We start from the raw sequence: 20,019 nt of genomic DNA on the forward strand, positions 1-20,019 counted from the left end.
CATGCTAATTTGTTTAACAGGTAAAACCAGCTAGTGTTGCCACCTCCTATCGTTTCCACAACACGGCATGTTGCCTGTGTCGGAAATGCTTTTTCATAGTTGAGGAGGAGATGAGGTTTATTTATTTATTCTCCACCCTCCTTCCCACCCCCTGATCATTATATTCAGCATTTAATGGGCTCCCTGAACATTTTCTTATCCTTTGCATTGTGACCAGAAAATACCGGGAAAGGGAATGAACATCCAGGACACTTCTCTAATGGAAGAACCATTGACATCTCCACAACTACACAGCTTTGGCATGACAGTCAGAAGACAACATGAGAATTCACGGCTTGAACAACGAGAACATCTGCTTTAGGTTATAAACAGCAGTCATTCCCTTTGAATATGCAGAAAAGTTCATCCGAGTGAACACATCCATATCCTTCTCCCATTCATGAGGAGACAGAGGCAAGCACTATAGCATATCAGACAGATTCTGTTGGTTTGTTTTGAAAAAAAAGCATTGACATGCTCACAGAGCATAGCTTTTTTTTTAATTTCTGGAGGTTATTTTGCTGTGTGCAAAACCTTAACTCACTTTAAAAGGACATACAAGGTGGACTGAAACACTGACAGAATATAGTCTAAAACTATAGTAAAAAGGAGGAGATAACATTATGGGTAGATGGAATCAGAAACACACTTAGCCAGGCTTTGAGTTTCGATCAGCCACTATTTTTATCCACCCCTCTCCCTTCTCCCCAACCAAAATAAATAATAATAATAATAATAATAATCTGTTTACAATTCAGTGAATGACTTTAACTAAAGTCTGGCCACTGCACTGTACTATAAAGATCACCGCATGCATACCTTTTCCTCTGAGTGCCACTGCTGACCAGTAAGTTTGGTTGCTGTGGGCCCTGACTATGCAGGAGGAAAGTGTCTATGGTTGGCACGGTGGCTGATGCTTCCTCACTTACTTTAGAGCGGCTGTCCTTGCTCTTTCCAAGCTTGCCTTTGCTGCGTCGGGACTGCTCATGATCGAACTCTAAATCCTCCAGTCGCTGGGTGAGGGCAAGTTTTTGCTGGATAGCCATCCGCAATAGAGAGTTTAAGGTCTTCTTCTCATCCTCTGCAGCTGCCAACTGCCTTTGCATCTCGTCCAACTGTGTGACGTACTCATCACACCTGGAGAAACAAATGGAATAGAAGCCTAGTGAAGTATTCTAAGAACCAAACAGAGCAAAGCAGAGATGGGCCTGAACCAACACCCCAAATCTAAATCATAGACCAAGATTTGTATCAAGTTCACAGCTCAAACTCATCTCTAGGAAAGGCCTAATCTCAACCTTGCCCCGCCCCCCTCTCCTGCACTACTCTGAGAAAATTTGGATTCAGATCTGGATTTCAGACTCTCAAGTTCAACAGGAGAATTTGGATCCAGAGTACTGATGCGGCCCATGAAAACTTTTCAGATTTCAGATTCAGCTCATGAGTTTAGCTCTAGGTTTAGGACCACCCCGAATTTTGAGCACAATTGTTATGTGGGCAAATTAAACTGATAATTTACATAACATGAAGGGGGTCATAAATAATAAATTCTACCTAAAGCAAAGTATTACACAAAACAATATGACAAGAGCAGGAATATCTTCATTCAGTACCCAATATTGCATAGATTGTGTGATGAGATGCTATCAATTATTAGCCAGTACTAATTGTTCAAAAGGTATATGCCATTTTTAGGGATCAGGAGGTTGTTCGGTGTTTAGGCCTATTCAGTCCTTGACCAGACTTCCAATAAGGGCCAGTGAGGCAAACTGTAGTGAGTAGGGTTTTGTGATGTGGACAGTTGCTCATTTTACACAAAAGCTGTCAGGTGGTAACTTTCAGACACTCTAGCTCACTCTTAGCAGAATTTGAAATGGTGAACTGTAAACAAAAGCTTTGTTTCTCATTACCATTCTCCTACTTCTCCCAACACTTCAGTGTTGGAGCTAAACAATAATTCACATCTGATCATACCCCTTATCTATCCCTCACTTATTTTACATCTACGTTTTAGTCTTACAACAACCTGACATTCTCTCACTATTCTAATTGTATATTATTTACATCAGAATGGTTGAATGCTGAAACTCATTTTGTACAGAAATGTCAAAGAAATCAATCACTCAATAGTTTGAGTTTCTACACCACAGTTCTCCTTGTCTCACTCATTCTGGGACTTTGACCCATGTTGCAGCTCATATTTGGTCTTTGGCAGGTTTTGAGGTATGACTATATTGCCCAGGTGATATAGTTAATGTTTATAAAATGCTTTGAAAATGAAAAATGAGTCTGACTTGATATGGCTTTAAACAGGGATTTCTAAAGCTAACAGTGGGCCAAGACATTATGTCATGGCATTAGTCAGTTGCTGGAGTAAAACAGCTTTAATTCTATTAAATGAAGAGCCTCTTTTCCAGTCAGAACTCTTACTAGATGCAGTCCAATTGTCCTGGTAGTCAAACTGCTCTATGGATAACTAGAATGGGATAGTATCATTCATTCTCAGCAGCATCAAATTCTTCCTACATGCTTTTTTAAAAATACTAAAATACGCACCCACTATGTTAGAAATTTCATTACAAAAATTGTTTGAATTCACCACAAAATAAAAAAAAGATGTATTTAAATAACAAAATCCTACCATTTCTGTACTAAGGGCAAAATCCTATTTAAGTGTCACCCCACAGTAACTCTGCTGAAGTGTGTGGAGTTACTATGGATTTACAACTGTGTAACAGAGACGAATTTAGCCCTAATAGCACTATCAACAGGAAATAAACATCCAGTCCACCATTTTATTTTCTCTCTCAAAATGTCTGACTCACAATAAACCTCTGAATTCTCGCTAACTGAATGATGAAACCATTTAAGTCTATGACTTTTATCCTTCAGTTAGAAAGCAGGAACACAGTGTTTGGAAAATTCTTACTCAATCTATATAGACATAGTGCTCTTCTTTCAAGTGATTTTAGCAATTTTAATTGCAAACAAAATCACTGTAAGCCAGACATAGCTTCAGTAATATCTGCTTTCTACAGAGCTTTAACAAGCAGGACTGCATTTGATTGTTCAAGCTATGTGGAAAACACATACTGCCGCAACGTTGGCTGGCTTACAGTCATCTCTGACACCTCTCGCTGATAGAAGGAGTTTGATGTTTATGTGTGTTTTAATAAATCTGTTTGACAGGGCCACTAGAATGATGTCAGCATCCTGGAAATTAGATCAATTTGAAATACAAATGGCTGTAATACCCACGATATCTCAGATTTAAATTCTTACTCACTGGGATCCGACAGATCTTGTATCTCCCTTCTCCAGTTCTCCTCTTCAGTTTACCCAAGAAGAGATAAAGAAACTTTGACTTCTAACTACATCCCCAATGGGAAATTTACAAAAAAAATGTAACTACTAGATTCAACAACACAAACACTTGCAGGATAACACTAGCAACAGAACGGTTTGCTTTGCTTTCATATGCCAATGATGCAGTTTCCTTGTTGGGATAAAATTAGTTGGCCTTAGACCTCAGAGAGTACACGCTCTGCAACTGCACAACTGCCTTGTAAAACAGTGTCACTGCGCAGTTATTATTTAAACATAAGGCTTAATGAAGATGTATGTTATTAAAACCATTTTAGACAAACACACTTCTCACTGCTGTATAGGAAATCATCATAAATTGGCTATACAAGTTTGGACATACTAGAAGCTTTTTTTACTGGTTGTGACCTCACATGCATGTCACCGATGACCTAATAAAAGCAGTTTTCTGACTGTTATCCTTAATTTTCTATACATCATAAACTTATTTTCATAACAGCAATAAGACATTCTTGACAATTCATTGCAGGGCAATTAAAGTCACTTGATCTACACCACTACCCAAAGTATGCTATAATCTCTCAGAAACGTATGGCCCATTATTTCTATGGTTTGTTGACAACCAGTGTTCTAAAAGGTTAAGCACATCCACAAAACAGTCAAGTCAAAGGCTATGATTGGCTTTTGAGGCTGCTGAATCACCAAAGTGCTACACGTCTCCTTGAAGTCCACAGTGGTAGAAACTATTCCCTTTTACAGGAGGTAACTACCTGTTGTAGCTATGGTACTTTCCCTCTGTTAAATATTCCATACAACATGCAATCATGGGATAAAAAGATAGACATTTCTGATTAAAGAAATAATAATAATATGCATATCTATAGGGCCTTTCATCCAAAGTCTCCAAACACTTTACACACATTAATTAAGCCTCGCAAGATATTGTGGTGGAAAAAAGTTAAGCGCTAAAATGACGTGGGTGGTGGGTAAGCGGGGCTCCAAGAGGCATTGTGGCTCAGAATAGGAGTTTTAAATACACCTCAGTGATTTAGAAGCACAAATTCTACTGACTTTCAGTGGGACTTGTGCTCCATCCTCGGAGTCACAATTTTCTTCTGGAATGGACGTAAGCTGATACTGGCCCATACCACCAGTCAGTTACCATCACCAACACCCACTGCCAACACAGGCTCAGCTGTGATGGCCAGCAAGAAGGTGGGCTGGGAGCCAAGACCCCTTCTCCCTTCCTTCAGCGCTAGACCGCTTTTTCTGACCCCCTCCCACCATATCGTCTGCTGTGGCATGTGGAAAGTAAGATTGTTTTTTAAAAGGCTTCAGTCTATTACTATGCTCTCTCCATGTGTGTTCCTCTGTCTGTCACACTGTTTCACAGGAATGATGCTCAAACCCTCTGCCACTCACTCAGAAGGAGTAGGTCTAGGGATACAGGAAGGAGCAGCAGATTGAGTGGGTGCGTTAGGGATCAGATCTGGGGCTCAGGTGGGCAGCAACAGTTGGCAGTGGATTAGATCAGCTGCTGCTTGTCCAGGCAATAAATAGGAATTCAAATTCTACTCTGCCAGCAGTGTTCCATCTATGTCCATGGCCCCAGCAGATCACTTCCCCTGTTGAATAAACTTCAGCATGAATACCCTATTAATATTCACAAACAAAAAATGCCATTATAAAAGAATTATGGCTGAAATAATCTTTTAATGGAGTCCAGCTAGCGCCCCAAAACATAATTACATTTAAAAAACTTCTTCACCTTTAAAAAACTCAAACATTAGAATGTTTGGAGATGACCAATTAAGAGATCGAGCCTGTTCCCCACCACCACATAATATTTCCCCACTCAGCTAACGTGGCCCATCCGGCCTTAACTGACTCTCTAAATTTTGCAAAAATCCATGCAAAGGTCAAAATAACAACTGTCTTAGGGAAATGGATCCTCCTTTGAACAGGAAATGGATTTTTATCAAATCTTCCCCTGTGGGTGGGTGGGAGGAGATCTAGAGTTGTGGGGAGCATGTGCTCCTGGCAGGAGAGGGGGAGCAGATGGGGGATCTGCCCCTTTAGCATCCATGTGAGGAACAGGACTGCTGTTTCCCTCTTGAAGACATGAATTTAAAATGCTGCATTACCACAAAGATGGGATATCTGATTTTGTACAGCAGAGTACCAGAACAAATAAACAAAAGTTTCCCTACAAAACAGAAAAGTGTACTTCATAAAGGAAAAAATACTCTCCTGGCAAATACTATAAGACAGAAGAAATCATTTTAATATCTATATTTATAATATAACTCTTCTTTCAAGAAATGCCTTTCCTGCAGTATGGACTCAGAAACAGAGATCATGTGATGCGGGGTTGCCATAGGGACCACTCTACTTTTCTTGAACAGCAGATTACACAACTGAATTTTCATGCTCAAGGTTATTCTACAGCAGAGTCACGATTAGAAAAATCTCACATTCTCCCATTTTTTCAGACAATTTTTTTTTTCTTGAATGGATGCCTACAGTACATTGTTTGGAGTAGCAATTTTTATTTAGACATACAGTGCTTCAAAACAGGGGACAATGACTTGCTGTATCATTTGAGCATTTGGAAAGAGCGACTTAAATATAAAATTCCTTAGATTTTTGGGGGAGACAGAAGAGAGGGGACATTTTCAGCAGAGCAGAACAAAAAAAATGCACTGATACATATGATCTGCAGTGAAATTTTAAAAACACACTGACTTTTAATGACTGTCTGTGCCCACAAAATACTACACAACCCCTTTTGAATACTTCAGTGCCACTACCTTTAACCAACACTGTCTTCTATAATTCATGCAGTGAAATTTTTAAACACTGATGCACATCACTATGTGATGTTACTCACAGACATGTGGAGCCTAATTAGGGTGACCAGATGTCCCGATTTTATAGGGACAGTCCCGATTTTTGGGTCTTTTTTTTTTATATAGGCTCCTATTACCCCCCAACCCCGTCCCGATTTTTCACACTTGCTGTCTGGTCACCCTAAGCCTAATTCCAAATAGATCAGTCTGCAATAGTGTCATCCATATTTTATTGTTTTTACTCTATACAATTAGGCTCATATAGGAAAACTCTATATGCCAATAAAAGACATTTGATCTTGATAAGTGATCCCTTGATTACAGTGGCCCCAACAATGCCCTTCCATGGTGTGACACATGGCCAGAAAGGGCCATGACTCAGATATAAATGACTCAGATTCAACCCTTAAAGACATATGGGGAAATAATGTTTGTGTTTTTGTGTATTTACATATATATGTTTCAGAATGGTAGCCATGTTAGTCTGTATCAACAAAAACACGAGGAGTCCTTGTGGCACCTTAGAGACTAACACATTTATTTGGGCATAAGCTTTCATGGGCTAGAACCCACTTCTAGCCCATGAAAGCTATGCCCTCATGGGCTAGAACCCACTTCTAGCCCATGAAAGCTTATGCCCAAATAAATGTGTTAGTCTCTAAGGTGCCACAAGGACTCCTCATTGTTTTTACATATATATATGTAGTGGTGGACAATGTAATCAACAGTTCCTGTCTATGCTGTATTCTGATAATTCAGAGATCAAAAGAACATCCTGGCATTTAAATTAATTGTTAACATGGGATCTCTCTGTATACATCTCTCTTTGAAATGTATAGCAAACCATCTGTGAATGGTGGAGGAACAAGCAAATTGCCTTATGTTAATTCGTATAGCTAACTATGCATGTATTTGGGTAAGATCTGAAATATTCAATAACCTGAGAGGTAATGTGTCCGATCCTTTGGGATTGGTAGAATCTTTTCTTTATATGATGAAATATGATTTTCAGAAATCTTCATCATATTTGACTTGGGTACCTGGATGGAGGCCTGAGGCTGGGTACTTTAAGGGAACTGTGTTATTGACTTCTGAATAACCAGCGAGGTAATGAAGAAGCTGTTTTATGCTGGCTTGGTAAATCTAAGTATTGAATTATCCACCAGCTTTGGGGTTTGTCTGCCCCATTCTTTGCAGTTCACCCTAATTGAGTGACCCCATCTGGCCCCCACTGGGACCCCAGTCACAGTGGTATAGTCATGCTAGGCTACACATTACCACAGGTTAATTGGGTTTTTGGATCAGAACCACACGCTTGTCAAAATTAATTTTGATATTGGAGAGTTTAAGGGTTAAAAATCAGTTACAGTGAGTGACCCACGATCCTATAAAGATCTTGAAAGAAAAAGCCTTAAAGAATCGTGCTCACAGAGGGGGTTGTCTTGTAAGAAAATGGCCCGGAGCAAAAACTGAAAAATCTGCTAATGACAAGGGATCTGGAAGCAGACCCAGTGAAAACGCTTGCTGTAAGAAACCAGCAGCAGTTTGAACAAAGACTGGCAGAAATTCAAATGCAAAAGAAGCAAGCTTTGGCCCAGTTGGAAAAAGAAGCTGCTCAAAGAAAGAAAGAAAGAAAGAAAGAAAGAAGCCCATGCAAGTCACATGGAACGGCTGGCTGCTGAGGAGAGGGTTGTCAGACTTAAGCTCCAAATCAAAAAAGCAATGGAAGAACAGCAAAAACTGTATCATTCTGAAAGTCCAGTTTATAACAATGTTGGTATGTTATTTGACTTTAGGCAGTTGTCTGTGTTTAACCAATTTTGCTATGACCAGGAAGAGGGTGTTTCTAACCTCGGGAAGGTGGAAAACAGCTGTTTGTCTGTGTAAAAAAGCAGTTTGTCTGTGAATAAAGTTTCTAAATGTCTGTCTAATATCCCAGAAGTGAATCTGGCATTAGATAAGGCTCAGGGAAATGTTTCTCTAGAGCAAATTAAAGTTGGTGATCAGGTTAAAGCCCTAATTGAGGAAGGAAAGGGTACAGTCTTGGTGAGTGATGGACTGTTGGCTAGTAAAGCTTGTGAAAGTGTGCCTACCAATGTGAAAATGATTTGCTTAAAGTAGCTCAGTATAATGTGGAGAATAGCAGTTTATGTGTTGGGGGTGGCAACTTGCCTGTTAAGGCAGCTGCCCCACTTTCCAGGTATGTGTCTGAAATCAGCCATGGGTACTGGGACAAAGAAAAAGATATCTCCAGTTGTTTGTCTGTTTTGAATAGCAGCATGCCTGCCGAGAAACAGTGTCTCTCTAGTTCTCTGTCTGTAAAACAGACAGAAGAAGCCTGTCAGCCTCTGATGGTTGAAAATTTATCAGTTGACCCAAAGTTGATTCTGGATACAACTAAAGCCCAGGAAGGAAGTGGTCCTAATTTTGTATCTGCTAGGGATAATGACATTGTAACTAGGTTGCATTCAGTTAATGTCACAAATAGCTCCCAGAGACCAACTGATTCTGGTGCTTCTATTTTGCCTGTTCCTAGTGTGTTGCTGGGTAAAGATATGGCAACCATGTCTGATCAGGTTGATATCATAGCCAGGGCACAAGGAAAGCATGAAGGTGATTTGACTGTTACCTGCTGACAGTGTGGAAACTTGTAACAAGGAAGAGAATGCTTCTAATCTTTTGACTATGAAGTCTAGCAGTTTACCTGAAAGGGGGTTGTGTAAAAGTCCTCCTGATGGGCCAGAGGTGATTCTGGATGTAAGTGAAACTCAGAAGGAGTTTGGGGTTTTGTCTGTTGTGCCTAAGTCGGTTCTGGACATAAATAAAGCTCAAAAAGAATCTGTTACAGTACATGATATTGCAGAAGAAAAGGAATTTCTTGGTAAAGTCTTTGAAGTCTGTGAAAAGGGATTGTTTCCCATGACTCTTAATGGGCCATTGTTGATAGTAAACAGTCTCTCTTCTGAGGAAAGTGTGTTGGTGCCCAATGGTCGAAGTCTTTCAAATGTGTATGGATCCACTGGCCTTGCTTTTGAAAAAATCCACTGTGGATAGCTTTGAGAAGATTTCAGATAAATTAAAAATTATTAGGGAGTTTAAACAGCCCTACAAGCTTAACCAGCTTGTTGGGGAGACAATGTTGTTGGAACAGGAATGTCTTCATGTTAATTCTTTGAGTAAACAGTCTATATCTCAGGTTCAGAGGAAAAACTGGATAGTTGAATCTGCAGAGCAGGAGAACAGCTGTGCAGTTAATCTGTCGAGAATACAGGGGATAGCAGGGAAACGCTCATCTCTAGATATTTTGGATATGTCTTGTAGTCTCTTAGTGGACTTGACCTCTGATTCCATGTGGAAGCAGAGGTTGGTAGGGGAAGGACAAAAGAACTTTAAATCTAACATGCCAGTTAAAATAGATGGTATCTCTTTAAGACAGAATTCAGCCTTGGAATTGGTAAAGGTTGAGGATCTGAAAACTGGTAAACAGGCTAGTGTCTGTGTTGATGCAAATTACGTGACTTGACTGGGGGAGACAGACTGGCCCATAGCCATTAGCAAAGAGGACACACCCAGCCAGCCAATGGATTCTGTTAAGCAAAAGAGCTCAGATTTTGACCCTCTAAAACAGGTAGAAAGGGAAAAAGGTTATTATGGTAATGGAAGTACAGGTTAACCCTAAAATACCAAAACACCAAGGAAGTGGTTAAAGTGAAATCTTATGTTAAGGAAAACCCTAAAGTAAAGAAGAAGCTACAAAGGTTCAAAAGGAACACGGAACAAGCTGACCTAACCCAGGATTTGTCTAAACAAAAGGCCTGGCATGACAAAAATGATTGTAGACGTACACAGGTGATAAAACTGATCTTAATATTTTTGCGAATAATTGTAACTAACTTGTTGCTGATAACAAAAACTGTAAAAAAAATGTACAATGTGCATGGTCTTTTGGAAAAGCCCTTGAACATGTCAAAAGTGGTACATAATAGACACCCTTATAAATATGCTGTTTGGTTCAGTAAGGATACACTCTGGATTAAAAAGCCTAATAACGTTAAGGTTTCACAGCTAATGCCATGAGCATTCCTAAAACTTTCCGCAGCAGAAAAACCATTACAAACTTAAACTGCTGTGCAGAAGAGGAAATTGAGGTACAACACCTCACAGCCTTCATGGCTGAATGCCAGAGTAAGTGGTCTCTGAAGAATATTAATGGCTATGTTAAGTCAACACGAAGACCAAACCCTGGAATCACTAAAGTGTTTCACAAAGTATGGACTAAGTTTCTAAATTGGGCCAAAGCATGCCTCAATAATTTGGCCTTACTAAGAATTCAATGTAAACATAGCACATGTCAACGTTGGATGATCCAGAAGCTTTAATTTCTCCCTTCCACACCAGTCTCACGTTGGGGGGGGGTGACACATGGCCAGAAAGGGTTAAACATCCTGCAAAATAAATGACTCAGATTCAACCCTTAAAGACCTGTGGGGAGATAATGTTTGTGTTTTTGTGTATTTACATATGTATGGGTAGTGGGACAATGTAATCAACAGTCCCTGTCTATGCTGTATTCTGATAATTCAGGGATCAAAAGAACATCCTAGCATTTAAATTAATCGTAAACACGGGATATCCCTGTATTCATCTCTCTTTGAAATGTATAGCAAATCATCTGTGAGTGGTGGAGGAACAAGCAGATTGCCTTATGTTAATTCGTATAGCTAAGTACTGGTGGTGGACCTCCTTCAAAGTCATCCTAATTACCTTTTGTTCCCTGAAGAACTCCAACTTGTCAAAGAAAACATGAAATTGTATAAAAGATCCTTCAGTCCTGATCCTGTTCATCTCAGATCTGCTTGATGCTTCAATGCAGGGGAAGTTTAAGACACAAGATTGGGATCCCAGTGCTGACTGGTCTGCACTGAATATGATATTGGACTATAACCTATGAATTAAATCTAAAGGAACTCTTTGCAACTACAAAGCTTACCATCTCTGCTATGTATCTGAACCTCAAGAAATGAACTCATGACTGTAACGATATTGATCTTTTAACCATACTCTCTCTCTCTTGTTTTTTAATAAATTTTAGTTTCTTTAAAAAGAATTGGCTGTAAGGTGTATTTGGGTAAGATCTGGAATATTCAATAACCTGGGAGGTAATGTGTCCAATCCTTTGGGATTGGTAGAATCTTTTCTTTATATGATGAAATATGATTTTCAGAAATCTTCATCATATTTGACTTGGGTACCTGGATGGAGGCCTGACGCTGGGTACTTTAAGGAAACTGTTATTGACTTCTGAATAACCAGCGAAGTAATGAAGAAGCAGTTTTATGCTGGCTTGGTAAATCTAAGTATTGAATTATCCACTGGCTTTGGGGTTTGTCTGCCCCATTCTTTGCAGTTCACCTTAATTGAGTGACCTCAATTGGCCCCCCACTGGGACCCCAGTCACACATGGTAAAAGGCATAGAAGGGTCCAAGATGAACAAAAATGGGGGGGAAATCTTGAGCTCTTATGACAACATATAATATTATATATACACACATGGTATAGTACTTGTTGAAGAAGAAAAGGGGCATGGTCTAGAAAAGCAGATGAAACATTCTAGAAAGGACACAGTGCCATGGAGGGCCTACAAAGCGATACTATAGGAAGTGTTATTTAAGTGACCGATGCAATTCTACCCGCTGTGTGTGTATGATGATATCTGTTAAGCTTGTGGTCTGCGCAGATGTAATTGCCGTGAACCATATAGGGCTGGTGCGCTGTTCCATCTAAACAAACACTGCACAGTTCTTCAGAAAGGCTCTCACATGGAGAGCAGGGTATAGGGTTGGGAAGTTTTGGCAACATGTCTCATAGGTTTCTGAGTTTAGCTACAAGGGACTAGATTCACAAAAGGACATAAAAACCTAACTTCCACTTTAGGCACCTAAATCCCAGAATCAGGTCCTACTGGGATTCACAAACCCCCTACTCAGCTGCCCCTGAGCCCTAAACTCGCTCGGCACCTAAGTTTTTGTTCTATAAGTTCCCTAGGTGCCTATATTTCTGCCTCTGCGCATGAGCACTGTAGCCCCACACCAGGCATCCAGTCACCTAAACCCCAGAGCAATGCACAGACCAGGAGAAAACAGGTCTTCCTCTGCTTAACATGCCTGCAGAGCCTGATCCAGTAAATGCACTCAGACTTTGCCTACCAGATCAGGCCCCTCTAGGTGATTTTAGGTGAAGGAGGAGGAAATGGAGGCGTCCTCCCTCATAGCTTTTTACCCAGTAGTTAGGGTACTCACCTGGGATGCGGAAGACCCCTGGTTCAAAGTCCCCCCTCTGCCTGAGAGGAGAAAGGATTTGAACTGGGATCTGCCAACACCTCTCAGGCCGTGCCCTAACTACAGGGCTATGGTATATTCTGGTGTGGGGCTTCCTCAGTCTCTCACATTGAAGCTGTTCCACTGTGGACAAATAATGAAAGAATCACTGATCCAGAGAGAGAGGGTGCACTTGCACAAGCATGAGAATGACTCTACAGCCTGGTCGTTAGAGCCCTCGCCTGGGAAGTAGAAGTCCCTGCATCCAGTCCCCCTATTCCAATGACTTTTTAAAAATTATTTATCCAACGTGGAACAGCATCAACAGGAGAGACTCAAGGGCCATCACCTCAGAATACCCCGTAGCTCAGTGGTTAGAGTACTGCTAACCCTGAGAGGTAGCAGATCCCAGTTCAAATCCCTTCTCCCCCTCAAGCAGCGGTGGGAATTAAACCAGAGATCTCCCACATCCCAGGTAAGTAACCTAATCACTGGGCCAAATGTTATGGGCCACCTCACTAAAACAGCATGGACACCTAATGCAAGAGAGACTTTGCAGCTGAGAATCCTAAGCAGAAGGCGGCACCCCTCTGCAGCCCAGACTTAGAGGCATATATCTCCAAGAGAAGGGTGGGGCTCAGCACAACCCCTTTGGCTTGGCATCTCCCATTGGGTAGCTTAGGCAAGGAGCTGCCTAGTGTGCTGGCTTTGGTGAATCCAATTCAGAGGCATCTATCTCTGCCCATTCATTATACAGGGAACTAGGCACCAAACACAGGCTTTGTGAATCCCAGTGATTTGCTAGGTGCCTCAGAGTTAGACGTTGCAACCCTCGCCATCACCCAGCCTACGTTTCTTTGTGAATCTAGCCCCAGGTGTATAATCAGAGCACCATGAGATAGTGCTGTCTTGCTGGGAGAGCAATAATTTACAAAGATGTTTTCTGTGTAAATTCTGCTGGATTGATAGGGTAGCAACCATTGTGCCACTAATCATTTCTGGATCTACTGAAATATTTCTGCACTGTTACTTCTGAAGTGGAGACAATGTTAAAAAAAAACTATAGTCCACACATTCAGCTATGGAGGAGTTTTTCAGTCACATCTTAATGCATCTTGATACTGTGCTCTATGTAAGGAAACCCTTTAAGAGTATATGGTCCTAAAATTGGCACCACAAAAACTATGTTAGCATGTTAGGTGTAAACGGGAGAAGAGGATATTCTTAAAAACAAGAACAGTGTTAAGAGTACGTCCATGCAAACCTTCTCAGGAACTTAATGCAAAAGAGTGTAATTTGTATCACAGAATAGGGGTTTATTCCCTTATCAATAAGCAAGATATTTATGTGGGCAACTCTCTTTAGTGGTAAATGGGCTTACCAATTTTAATCACCCATATCCTAAAAGGGGAAGAAAATCCCAGAGTCTGTAACTTGCCCTTTCTCTTATTTTTGTGGATATCCTGATGGTCAGTTCCCACTTTATTTTTCATGTTCAGTTAGTATTTAAAAGATGATCTACAAGAATATCTATATTCTGTAAGAGCCTGATACAAAGCCCAGTGAAGTCAGCAGAAAAACTTCCATTGTCTCCAATACGCTTTGGATCATCCCCTAAATCCTGCAGAGTGTAGAAATGTATGCTCAGTGTCCCAAGTGGGATAAAGAGGTGGATTCAGTACACCAAAAATCTAACATTACCTTGACATTTCCTTTCTCAAGCTTTCCAAAGTCCAGCCACATAGCAGATTATTGGCTCATGCGCCACATGATAAACAGTCTGCTTTATGCCACTGACACCACACCCTCCTCAGGTCCCTGCTGCAGACTGGAATGGCCTACATCTATGTATACCTCACAAAGTGTGCTTTTTAAAAGATGAATAAACAGATTTTTAAAACCTATACAAAACCATGCATTTCTGGAGTGAAATCATTGAAGCTACATTCACTCAAACCAGCTGTTGATCTGGCTCCTAATTACTATAGAAAAGTTCCGGTATGAAACTGTGTGTGTAATATCGTTAGATTAATGCAATGGTTCTCAAACTTTTGTACTGGTGACCCCTTGCACATAGCAAGCCTCTGACTGCAACCGCCTCCCCCTTATAAATTAAAATCACTTTTTTATTAGGGCTGTCAAGGGATTAAAAAAATTAATCGTGATGAATCACACTGTTAAACAATAATAGAATACCATTTATTTAAATATTTTGGATGTTTTCTACATTTTCAAATATATTGATTTCAATTACAACACGGAATACAAAGTGTACAGTGCTCACTTTATATTTTTTTATTACAAGTATTTGCACTGTAAAAAAACAAAAGAAATAGTATTTTTCAATTCACCTAATACAAGTACTGTAGTGCAATCTCTTTATCATGAAAGTTGAACTTACTAATGTAGAATTATGTACAAAAAACTGCATTAAAATTTAAAAAATGTAAAATTTTAATCTGCAAGTCCACTCAGTCCTACTTCTTGTTCAGCCAATTGCTCAGACAAACAAGTTTGTCATCATCCAAGACTGCTATGAACATGAAATATATGTGAAATGTGGGTAAAACAGAGCAGGGGACATACAATTCTCCCCCAAGGAGTTCAGTCCGGAATTAAATTAACACTTTTTTTTTTAATGAGCCTCATCAGCATGGAAGCATGTCCTCTGGAATGATGGCCGAAGCATGAAGGGGCATATGACTGTTTAGTATATGTGGCACATAAATACCTTGCAATGCCGGCTACAAAAGTGCCATGCAAATGCCTGTTCTCATTTTCTGGTATCATTGTAAATAAGAAGAGAGCGGCATTATCTCCTGTAAATGTAAACAAACTTGTTTGTCTTAGTGATTGGCTGAACAAGAAATGGGACTGACTAGACTTGTAGGCTCTAAGGTTTTACATTGTTTTGTTTTAAGTGCACTTATGTAACAAAAAATATCTACATCTGTAAGTTGCACTTTCACAACAAAGCGATTGCACTGCAGTACTTGTATGAGGTAAATTGAAAAATACAATTTCTTTTGTTTATCATTTTTACAGTGCAAATATTTGTAATAAAAAATAATATACACTTTGGTTTCAGTTACAACACAGAATACAATATATATGAAAATGTAGAAAAACATCGAAAATATTTAATAAATTTCAATTGGTATTCTATTGCTTAACAATGCAGTTGAGACGGATTCATTTTTTTAATCGCGATTAATATTTTTTAGTTAATCGCATGAGTTAACTGCGAGTAATCGACAGCCCTATTTTGTATACATATTTAACACCATTATAAATATTGGAGGCAACATGGGGTTTGGAGTGGAGGCTGACAGTTCGTGACCCCCCCCATGTAATAACCTCGTGACCCCCTGAGGGGTCCTGACCCCCCAGTTTGAAAACCCCTGAATTAGTGCATGATAGGGCACTACATGAAGCAGGAGCCTGCAGTAAATGTGGTGTCGGATTAGAGGGGAAAATAGGATGATTTAATCCCATAAAGTGCTGAATAGCTTTCTTTCTTTGGTTACTTGGGGGAATTCAGCACATATTGCTGCAGGTATTGGATCTTTTGGAAATAATTATTTGCAGGTCACCTTTAAGAAACCAGCTAAAACTGGAAGTTCCCTTTAGTCAAAAAAAAAAAAAAAAAAGGATAAGATGTGATTAATTATGATCCTGCTGGGAAGAACTGAAAAATTCACTGCAGAAGGTGTGTGACATTTTTAAACCTATGAACGAGAAGACAATAAATGAAATACCAAACAGCTGTAGAAAATAATAATTTACAGTGCAATGAGAAATTGCAGTAACCTGATAATTTTCAGTGCTGGGTTATAGCAGAGCCATACTGATAGGGAATTATAGATTTTTTTTCAAAGGTCAATAATAAATCAGATGGCAAGGGCAAAGATGGAGTTTAGCTATGTGAAAGTTTTTACATGGCAGAATCACTGTTTTATCTTTTCTGAGTGTGAACAAAAACCACATAAATCTAATGTTTATTTTCCACTTCAAAAAACAGAGTATAAATCCAAATATAGAGGGCTCTAATATAGTTATTTATAACACTTTACCCAAGGCTGTACTGGCATTGCTACTTAAAAGCATTATTTTCAGAGGCATGCAGCTTGGTGCCATTTGGAAGCTTGAAACTTTTGCAGAGTCTGCATTACAAACTTCATTCTCCTTCATCCAACAAAGCTCTGGTATTGCAGAAAGCTCAAAAGCTTGTCCTTTCCACGAACAGTAAAAGATATTGCCTCACCCACCTTGTCTCTCTCACTGAGGAAAGTAGCTTTTGTATTCACATACTAGCGCATCAAGGGCATGAGAAGAAATGCATGAAGGTGATAATGTTCTCTCACTCACATCATAGGCTTGCCTTTCAACTATTGAGCAGGAGAGAAGGCTATGAGGCAGTTTCCCTTACCTGGTTGCAAACATTGCTCTCAAGGATGAGAAGGTTGCTGCATCTTCTTTCAAAGCCTTTAATTCATTTCGCAGTTTGGTCATGGTTTCAGTCACCATTGATTTTTCATTCTCATATTTATTCTTCAGATTGGCCAGTGCCACTTCAGCTGTCTGAAAAAGAGAGAGGGATATATACTTTTGAGAAGGGAATTTGCTAACAGCTAAGAGGCCAGGTTATGATTTCATTGCTGGCTTCCACCTTCATTCACAAGTTAATGCACCATGAAACCAGTGATATACCTGAGATACATTGATGATACTTTCATCCTCTGGACAGATGACCTAAACTCCCTCGCAGATTTCCACCACAACTTCAACAACCACCACACTCTCTCTAGAACATTCCCACACCAGCATCAACCTCCTGGACAACACAATCAGCTTCAACAATGGAACTCCACAGACAACTATAGATAAGAAATCCATGGATCACCTTCGTAGATCCAGTAACCACCCTAAATGCACCATGAAATCTGTTAACTACTGCCAGGCACTTAGATGCCTCAGAATATGCTCTGAGGAGAAAGTCTGGGATACACACTTAAAACAGCCTTCACCAAACAAGGACTCTCCACCGGAGAAGTAGATCACATCATGGAATGGTCCACCTGAATACCTGAGGAGAACCTGCTTCAATACACCTACAACCCCACACTAGAATGAGGCATCCTCAAATGATTATAATCCATATTTGATGAGGACCACATCCTGAATTTTTTTCCCAACCTCCTCTCTTCTGGCCTTAAAACAACTGCACAACCTCACCAAGTTCATCATCAGAAGCAAGTTTCCCACAGACCAGGTACACATCAACTGAAAGTGGCACCAGACCTTGTCAGAACAATAGATGCAAAACTTGCAGAAATATCTCCACTGCTATGCTGATCAACACACCTTTGAAGACCATGAGTCCTACACATACCTATCACAATATGTGGTGTACTGCATTCAGTGCATCAAATGCCCCAACAACAACTATGTATCTGGATGAAACCAGACAATCACTATGCTCTCAAATGAATTCACACAGAAAATTGATGAAAGTCAAAAACAACATATAACTCCGTGGGCACACACTTTTCACAAACTGATGACTCCTTTCAGTCCTTGTCCTCAAAGGAAACCTACACTACACTACAACTTCAAAAGACAAGCCTTAGACCTTAAAGTCATAATGGCTGGACACTAAAAACTATGGACTTAACAGAGAAAGTTGTTTTATGGCTCATTACAACAATTTGTAACACCCTGCTGCCTATTAGCCCTCCACTGTCCTACCACTACAAATATGCCAATTGCCCACTTCACTTTAAATGGTCTCAAACAACATGTGTGAACCTCTTATGCTTAACCATCTGTCCCATCCAGGAGCGCCGCCAGCTTTTCTGCTGCCCTAGGCGGCAGAAGGTCCCACCCCAAAATGCCGCCCCCCACAGAGGCGGCGGAAGGTCCCACCACCGAAATATCGCCGCAGTCGCCACCCCCCAAATTTTTTCTTTGTCTCAAATGATTTTAAGAAAGGAATAATTCAGTCACTTCAAATTTTCCAGATAGTTAAAATTAACTGACGTTTGTATATAGGCCATATTTGAAGAAATCAAGTTTTAATTACATTATTAATGACTGTTGTATCTGTTTCTTCAGGTATGTTAGCAACAAGAAGAAAGTCAAGGAAAGTGTGGGCCCCTTACTGAATGAGGGAGGCAACCTAGTGACAGAGGATGCGGAAAAAGTTAATGTACTCAATGCTTTTTTGGCCTCTGTCTTCACGAACAAGGTCAGCTCCCAGACTGCTGCACTGGGCAGCACAGCATGGGGAGGAGGTGACCAGCCCTCAGTGGAGAAAGAAGTGGTTCGGGACTATTTAGAAAAACTGGACGAGCACAAGTCCATGGGGCCGGATGCGCTGCAACCGAGGGTGCTAAAGGAGTTGGCGGATGTGATTGCAGAGCCATTGGCCATTATCTTTGAAAACTCATGGCGATTGGGGGAGGTCCTGGATGACTGGAAAAAGGCTAATCTAGTGCCCATCTTTAAAAAAGGGAAGGAGGAGGATCCAGGGAACTACAGGCCAGTCAGCCTCACCTCAGTCCCTGGAAAAATCATGGAGCAGGTTCTCAAGGAATCAATTCTGAAGCACTTAGAGGACAGGAACAGTCAGCATGGATTCACCAAGGACAAGTCATGCCTGACTAACATAATTGCCTTCTATGAGGAGATAACTGGGTCTGTGGATGAGGGGAAAGCAGTGGATGTGTTATTCCTTGACTTTAGCAAAGCTTTTGATACGGTCTCCCACAGTATTCTTGCCAGCAAGTTAAAGAAGTATGCGCTGGATGAATGGACTATAAGGTGGATAGAAAGCTGGCTAGATCGTTGGGCTCAACGGGTAGTGATCAATGGCTCCATGTCTAGTTGGCAGCCGGTTTCAAGCGGAGTGCCCCAAGGGTCAGTCCTGGGGCTGGTTTTGTTCAATATCTTCATTAGTGATCTGGAGGATGGCATGGACTGCACTCTCAGCAAGTTTGCAGATGACACTAAATTGGGAGGAGTGGTAGATACGCTGGAGGGTAGGGATAGGATACAGAGGGACCTAGACAAATTAGAGGATTGGGCCAAAAGAAACCTGATGAGGTTCAACAAGGACAAGTGCAGAGTCCTGCACTTAGGACGGAAGAATCCCATTCACTGCTACAGACTAGGGACCGAATGGCTAGGAAGCAGTTCTGCAGAAAAGGACCTAGGAGTTACAGTGGACGAGAAGCTGGATATGAGTCAACAGTTTGCCCTTGTTGCCAAGAAGGCTAATGGCATTTTGGGCTGTATAAATAGGGGCATTGCCAGCAGATCGAGGGACGTGATCATTCCCCTCTATTCGACATTGGTGAGGCCTCATCTGGAATACTGTATCCAGTTTTGGGCCCCACATTACAAGAAGGATGTGGAAAAATTGGAAAGAGTCCAGCGGAGGGCAACAAAAATGATTAGGGGGCTGGAGCACATGACTTATGAGGAGAGG

At 40.6% G+C, this 20,019-nt stretch overlaps 1 protein-coding gene across 10 annotated transcripts in view; it reads right to left on the reverse strand.

The window, feature by feature from the left end:
- BICD1 (BICD cargo adaptor 1) overlaps nucleotides 1-20,019 on the reverse strand; it is a 284,378-nt gene that overhangs the window by 38,216 nt on the left and 226,143 nt on the right. For 5 of the 10 annotated variants that reach the window (XM_065566325.1, XM_065566307.1, XM_065566317.1 and 2 more), the window contains 2 exons: nucleotides 16,960-17,111; nucleotides 859-1,176 (listed from right to left, as the gene is read on the reverse strand). In XM_065566325.1, coding sequence (XP_065422397.1) covers nucleotides 859-1,176; nucleotides 16,960-17,111 — 470 coding nt within the window. The remainder of the gene's footprint in view (nucleotides 1-858; nucleotides 1,177-16,959; nucleotides 17,112-20,019) is intronic. The other 5 variants (XM_065566312.1, XM_065566355.1, XM_065566348.1 and 2 more) reach the window with 1 other exon arrangement.

Source organism: Chrysemys picta, chromosome 1 (genome assembly GCF_011386835.1).
Source record: "Chrysemys picta bellii isolate R12L10 chromosome 1, ASM1138683v2, whole genome shotgun sequence".
Taxonomy (NCBI): domain Eukaryota; kingdom Metazoa; phylum Chordata; order Testudines; family Emydidae; genus Chrysemys; species Chrysemys picta.